This window comes from Acomys minous, assembly GCF_964271855.1.
Source record: "Acomys minous genome assembly, chromosome: 9".
Lineage (NCBI taxonomy): Eukaryota > Metazoa > Chordata > Mammalia > Rodentia > Muridae > Acomys > Acomys minous.
In genome coordinates, this window is record NC_140490.1 from 17,768,091 (window position 1) to 17,775,940 (window position 7,850).

Here is a 7,850-nt window from a genome sequence, read left to right on the forward strand (position 1 = left end):
ACATAAAAATAGCCAATATAATAAGTAATTAGTCACTATATGTAAAGAGTTAAAAACCATTTCAATGATGAGTGATTTGCCCAAAGTTTTTCTTTTCCATCACATTTCAGTTCCTGTAGCTCTATTTCTTCCAGTTCTCTGGGAACCAGCAGATCAGACACATGTTTACTAGGTAGCTGTGTTATTACCTGTGTTACTGTCAGTTTTCTGAGTCAGTAAGTCTAAATTTATTTTAAATGACTGTAGCATTGTGGGATACTGGCAAAAGCAAAAGAGGAAGACAACAAATGACTTACTACTGGTCACATAGCCATATAAGTACTATAAATCCCAGTGCTTCCATTCTCTCTGGCTAGGAGGGATGCTGCTCTCTGGGTGTATGTCTGATCCTGGAGTAAGAATGCATGTAGCTTTTCTATGGCATACTTTAAAACATGTTGTTGCTCCCACTTTTATTATATTTACTTTTGGTCTTGGCAACAGTTCCATTGTGTAGCCCAAGTTGACCTCAAATTGGGAATCCTCCGGCCTGACTTTCAAGTGCTTGGGTTGTAGGTGTATGTAGGCACCATTCCTGCCCTCATGTTACTTGCTCTCACCATAGGGACATGTGGGTAAACATCCTGGTTCTTCAAAGCAGTGGATAAGAAGAAAGGAGAGTGCAAGGAAAGGGAGACACTAATTGCAAAAGTTGTCAAAAGTATGTGATTCTAGCTAGACAAGACACGACAAGACTATAGAGCCGCATAGATTGTTTGAGGAATGTGAGAAACACTTTACTGAAAACAAGGAAGACATTGAAAGTGTGGGAATTAGAAGAAGTTGTGAAACACCCAACCATATTGCTGAGTGGGACCCTGGAAAGTACAAGACGGCTGAAAGTTTCATTTTGTTCCTGTAGCTGTTTCAACTAGTTAGTATAATGGCCTTAAAAGATCTCCGAAATAGATGAATGAGGTATCCTTGTTTCTGCTCACCATTTACAGTAAATTCTCCCTTAGCTCAAAGACTTGAAAATACAGAACTTAACACTGTACATGTGTGAAGCACACTCTCTAAATGTATGTAGCCCATCTAACCCAAATTGTTTATTGTTAGGTTTATTATTGTAGAACAACCTTAGCATTATAAACCTCATCTTTGTATTGATCCCTTTTTCTGTAAGTAATAATTTAAAATAGCTTATAGTAGAAATAGAATTACTTCACATTCCCATTCTTTCCTCTAGATGAATGAACCAAACGCCTATGGAAACACACCTCTTCATGTGGCCTGTTACAATGGACAAGACGTTGTCGTGAATGAGCTCATAGACTGTGGTGCTAACGTAAATCAGAAGAATGAGAAAGGGTTCACTCCTTTGCACTTCGCTGCTGCATCAACACACGGAGCACTGTGTTTAGAACTTCTGGTTGGCAATGGGGCCGATGTCAATATGAAGGTATGAAACAAAAGTAGAAACCATGCTTTAAGTACTTAGCTAACTGTCTAAAACAATATTCATAACATACCATCTAGCATTAAAAAGGACCTTCTGGTAAACTTAAGAGCATAGATAAGTCCAGGGGTGGTGCACACCTTTAATCCCAGCATGCAGTGGCAGGTGGATCTCTCAGTTTGAGGCCAGCAGAGCTACACAATAAGACCCAGTCTCTACTGCCAACCCCACACCACCCCCCAAAAAGAACATGATTAAATCTCTAAACTACTATGCTGAGTCAGAGAAGAATCTCATAAATGTTCCCTCTATGTAAGATTCTAGAACAGATGGAATTCTGCTTACTCGGAGTTCCAGAATTTATTGTTGGGGGAAATAACAGATGAATTGCTGCCCATGGGAAGGAATGAAGGGTCACCTGGGCAGGCACATGAGGAGACCATATAGGGTAATGGTACTGCTTTGTACTTTGGCAGGGCTTTGCGTACTAGAGATAGCACTTGTAGAAACCCACCACAGTGCTTTTGAGATTAGTGTACTCACTTTAGAAGGGAAACGCTAGGTGTTGAATCTGATACTCCTGATCGTCATATGGTAATGACACCTATGACTGCATCTGAAGCATCAAATAATTGTACTGATGATGTGATGAAAAATACGAAGTAAAATGTTAGTGCTAGAATCTAGGTGATGCATATATAGGGTGTTGTGCTATAATACTTTTAAAAATTGTTCCTCTGAAATTTCTGTTACAAGATTTTTTCATGGTATTAGGATAGAACAATTGTCAGTGTCTGCAGTCACTTGGCTTTTTGTTCATAATGGTGTTCAGGAGTAAGCATTTTAGAAATACGTCAGAATTCAGGAGGCAAAACAGACTTATCCTCATGGTGTCATTCTGTGAGAAATACAGGTAACCAAGATTTCAAGCACTATTATTTAGTAATACATAATTATTTTAGGTTGTTGAAAGGTATTTTCCCTGTTTGCTCCTGCATTCATTCATCAGATTCTCCTTTAAGCACTTGATAAACCCCATCTTGTGTTATGGAAGAAAACCACAGTTAACCAAATTTGAAGCATATAGGATTAGTAAAAATATGTGAGCTTACATACAAACACTGTTTACAGAGGCTTGCAGCCCATTTTGTGTGTGGATATAGATGAGCACTGCCTTGCCTGGCTTAGTGAAAACACCCACCTCCTCCAGCAGGAAAGCAGCACAAGGCAGCCGGAGTTCTTTCTTTTCTCGCTCAACTGAGGGACAGATTTCTTTATCTCATACTCACGGAAGAAGACCAGAAAAGAGCATCTTACATGCTTTGGGCTAAACTGTCTTTTTAAAGTTCTCTTGAATCGTATGTGTATGGATATTTTGCTTGCATATATTCCTGGTGCCCACGGAGGCCAGAAGCAGGAGTTAGAGTCCCTGGACACGGAATGGATGCTGAGAGTCACCCTGGCCTTCAGGGGCTCTTAACTGCTGAGCCATCTCTCCAGCTCCAAAAATAGCTTTTGAAAGAACTTACCTTTACGGGCTTTGGAAATACACAGCAGAGTGGCTTGCCCAGCAGGCCTAAGGACTCTAAGCCAATGATATACCCTGTCTAAAAGGCAAAGTGGGTGGCTCTGAGGAACAGCACCCGGTGTTCTCTGGCCTCCATGTGTATGCACATTCACACTCATCTATACACACAAACACATATAGAAATATACATTTAAAGATAAGCACAATGGCACACTTGGGAGCTAAGGCAGAAGGATGGTGATTTGAGGCCATGCTGAGATACATAGCAATACCATGTCTCAATTACAGACAAAGTGTGTGTGTGTGTGTGTGTGTGTGTGTGTGTGTGTGCGCGCGCGCGCATATGTATGTCTAAGTAGGTTTTCAATCCTTAAGCGACATAATAACATTTTTTAATAATTTAGTTTAAAATGTGTTGATGACAGGTTTCAGGTTTTTATTGTTTTGCTTGAGATTAGGTCTCACTGGCTGTGTAGACCAGGCTGGACTAGAACTCTTTAGACCCTCCTGCCTCTGTCTTGGGACTGCTTAATTTAAAGACATGTACCACCACACCCAGGTAGGTGGTCATATTAACTTGAATTCTTACCCAGCCTAGAAAAATAACAAAATTTATGTGGTAAAGAGAATTACTCTTTTCCCCTAAAGATCTTTAAAAAAAAAATTTTTTTTTTTAAATTTTAAAAATCAGTTTATCTTAATGGACCTCATAAGCAAAGATTAAATCTAGGGTTTGTTTGTTTGTTTGTTTTTAAGTTTGTGTGATGCATGTTTATGGTAAAATAGCTAAAATTAATTAACCTGTATCACCTGTGTTTCATGGAAATAATGAAGGTTTACTTATACCATTAGTTATTATAAACTTTTCAGCTATTGCTACTATATTTAAAGAATAAAGATAAGATTTTAGAGAAATCAATTTATATGCTAACATTTAGCTATGAATGTTTTGTGCAGCTCAATGATAATGAGTCACTTGGTTCATATCAATGTCTTTATAGTTTAATGTCTGTGATTGGTTTTGTTTATCTTTTCTTTTGAAATTTAAATTGGGATTCTGTTCTCTAAGAAGTTTAACTTGTAAAAAGCTCAAAACAGTGAACATATGTCCTTAATAATTTATATAATTAAGTACTGGATTTTATATATCACATGATGATTTTTGTTATTTGGTGAAGGGTATGATGTAGTTAGCATAATTGAAGGCAATAACTTACAATAGATATCATAAAACTTGCCTTAATCTTGCCTAACAGTTTGTAATAGCCCTTTAAATTCATTTGTCTGAATTATATTGGGGTTAAATTCCATTGAAGCATGTTTCCTGTGTTGCTGACTTCTGAAATGCCACCTAGCTAAAATTGTACAAGGCTTATTGATAGCTCTAGGTTTTCAGCCAGCAAGAATGCTCTGTGCCTTGTATTTCCTCAAGTCAGTGTTTATTGACTAAGGAGCCAAGTCCTTAACGTTCGACCTGTTAGGAAAACCATTTTACTGGCCTTTCACTCTGTGCTACTTCTGTTCTTCCTGCTATTCTTGTCGTTTTGTTGTTTGTGGCTTCATGTTGTAAATATAGAAATTGAAATGTGAATTTAAATTTATAGTCATTTGCTTTCTAAACATTTGGTTTGTTGTTTGTTGGATTTTTTTTCAAGAGCAGTAAAAGTTAATGTGCTTTAAAACATAATTATGGTCTATTTCTATAACTTCTCTTAACATGAGCCTTATTACATTGATTCGTTGCATACATATAGAGCTGCTTCTGCCTACTGTGTTAACTTCCTCTACCGTGTTGTGTCTTTCCCTTCTCTCTTTCTGTGCTAGCTAGTCTTATACTTGACACCTTGACACAAGCTAGAGTTATCTGAAAATGCCTCCATAAGATCCAGCCGTAAGGCATTTATTTTCTTTATTAGAATTGATGAGGGAGAGCTGATGCCATTGTGTATAGTGCCATCCCTGGGCTGTTGGTCCTGGGTTGTGAGAAAGCAGCCTGAGTAAGCCATAGAAAGCAAGCCAGTCAGCAGCACTCCTCTCTGGCTTCTGCATTAGCTCCTGCCTCTGGGTTCCTGCCCTGTTTGATTTCCTGTCCTGACTTCCATCAGTGGTGAACAGTGATACGGAACTAAAAGCCAAGTAAACCCTTTCTTCCCATCACGGTGTTTCATCACAGCAGTAGTAACCCTAATTAAGACAATTTCCCTCCCTGTTTTAGGGACAGGCTCTCTTGTGGCCCAGTCCGCCCTTTAACTTGCTAAATGCTGAGGTTGGCCTTGCCTCTACTTCAGAAGTGCTGGGATTATTTGTAGTAGTTCAGTGTAGACACGAGGCCTGTCTTTGTTTTGAGACAGTTTCTTGCTGCATGGCCCAGCCGGCCTCAGACTCTTCCTGCTTCAGCTTCTTGATTGTGAACAAGACCAGCTGCTCTGTTTTCAAGAGCAAAATTTTCAGCCAGGCAGTGGTGGCATATGCCTTTAGTCCCAGCACTCAGAAAGCAAATACAGTTGGATCTTGTGAGAGTTTGAGGCCAGCCTAGTCTACATAGTAAGTTCCAGGGCAACCAGCACTATGTATGGGGACCCTGTCATAAGACCAAAAAATGAGTAAAAGAAAAGAGTAAATTTTTAACTAAACAAAATATCGCACTAAAGCTTAAGCATAAAGCTAATATAAAATATGTGGCTTTTGTTTTATTACTAGGTTTTGATAACAATTTCCAGAGTGTTGGTGATCTATTTATTTGCTGACAAGATGGCCAGCATGTCAGGACACTTACCACCAAGCTCACCACCTAAGTTTGATTCCTGGAACCCACATAGTAGAAGAGAAACAACTCTGGCAGCTTGTCCTCTGGCTTCCACACTTGCACCGTGACACAGTCACATGCCTGCAAAAAGTAGACAGTACATAAACAGACACAATCTCCCTTGACTCTAACATGATTCTACATGGCTAAAGACACTCTCCAAGTGTTTTCTCCAAAGAGGAATAAATGTGCTATCCTATTAGTGTAAAGGCATGTGTTCTCAGCTGGTAACTCAATCTTCTTCCTCCTCTGTATATTTACCTTCTGCATGTATATATACCTTCCTTTGTTTATGTGCCTCCTGCGATCAGCATGTAGAAAGCAAACGTGCCCCAATGTTCTCTAAAGGCTTATAGAGGGCCATCTCTTACTACCTAGAAGACAAAGTGGAATTTTCAAATCTCAGATTCTGTGTCTCCTACTTATAAAACAGATATAATAGTATATTTTGTATAAGTTTTATTATATGTATACACTTAGAGTATGTATTGTGTTTGTGTGTTGAGGTTTGAGGACAACTTGACAGGATTAGATTCTCTCTTACCATGTGTGTCCAGAGATCAAATTCAAGTCATCAGGCTTAGCAGTGAGTTCTTTTTTCCATTAGGCCATCTCACTGGCCTGAAGATAATAGTATGTATCTCAGGGTTGTGAAGATTAAATGACTGACATATATGAACTATTTCAAAATTATACCTAAGATATAAACATTACAAGATCTAAAAATATTAGCTGAAGTCATATCTATCAGATTTCACTATATTATGAATCCCATTTTTATTTGCTTTGCTTTTTGTCTATAAAAATGACTGGGAATAAAATAACCCTGAGTTGAAATTTGTCTCATAGTGAACGTTTTTGGAAACATGAAATTAGAATGCTTTTGTTAAATATCTCTGCTTTTCCTCTAAAGGAATAAAATACCAAATAAAATAACAGTATAAGTATGTTATTTAAGTAGCTTACAAAGGTGGTTATATTTAGACTGTGCAACAGACCTATAAGGTATAGATAATATCCTCATTTTCAGTTGAGGAAAAAAAGGCTCAAAAATCATAAAACTAAAGAAACAACCTGGGACTGTAATGCAGCCCTATAATTCCAGCACCTGGGAGGCTGAGATGGGAAGTTCACAAGTTCAAAGCCATTCTGGGATATGTAGTGAATTTGAGGTGACATAGTGTATGACCCTGTCACAACACAAGCTAGCAAAATTATACAATCAAATACCTTGATAACTGTTCCTGTTTATATGACATGAAAAGTTTTACAGGATTAGTACAAACATGGAACATTTGTCATAGTATATGTACAAAAGGCTGCATAGTGCCAAAGGGTTAGAAACACTAAGCAGGTTTCCCCCCTTTGTGTAGTTTAACTCACCAGAAGATTTTTGAAATAAAGACATCATTTAACTAGGAAGAAAGCAGGCATTACTTTTTGCATTTGGAATTTCTTCTGAACTACAGAAATGCACAGCCAGTCTGATTATCTTAAACAATTAGAGAAAATAGCTTACAATATTAATTACAAATAGTTATTGTAAACAATAAAATGGCTTATAGTGACTTAAAGTGGGAGGTTTCCAAGTTTCCTAAAGTGCAAGCATTGGTGCAGGTGAAAGTTTGAATGTTAAACTTGAGAAGCACGTCTTGACTGGACCACCTGGGATTATGGTGCCTTTGGCTGACTCATTTGATATCCTATGTTTAAATTTTCCTACTTGTAAAGTATTAAGGTTATACTTTACAATAACACACAGGATTTGTATAAATAATATGTATGAGGATTTTTGTATGTTTTTTATTTGATATACATGCTAAAAAATAAAAATCCAGTTCATACTTTGAATAGTTGGATTACCTTCATAAGACTTGCCTCTTGGGCAATATTTATAAATTTTATTTAAGAAGATACCTAAAGTATAACCGAGTATATTCTGGGTATGGCATAGTAATTGAACAAATTTTTTTTTTGTTCTATTATTTCAGAGTAAAGATGGGAAAACCCCATTACACATGACTGCCCTCCACGGTAGATTCTCCAGATCACAGACCATTATCCAGAGTGGTAAAAAG

The 7,850-nt window shown here is 37.7% G+C and overlaps 1 protein-coding gene across 7 annotated transcripts in view; it reads left to right on the forward strand.

Annotated features, from left to right (window-relative positions):
• The window catches only part of ANKRD28 (ankyrin repeat domain 28), a 161,233-nt gene that overhangs the window by 112,877 nt on the left and 40,506 nt on the right, over positions 1-7,850 (forward strand). For all 7 annotated transcript variants that reach the window (XR_014782135.1, XM_084796848.1, XM_084796849.1 and 4 more), the window contains 2 exons: positions 1,229-1,441; positions 7,764-7,842. Coding sequence is in view for 6 of the 7 variants with exons in the window: in XM_084796848.1 (XP_084652974.1) it covers positions 1,229-1,441; positions 7,764-7,842 (292 nt within the window). In the remaining variant the exon portion in view is untranslated. The remainder of the gene's footprint in view (positions 1-1,228; positions 1,442-7,763; positions 7,843-7,850) is intronic.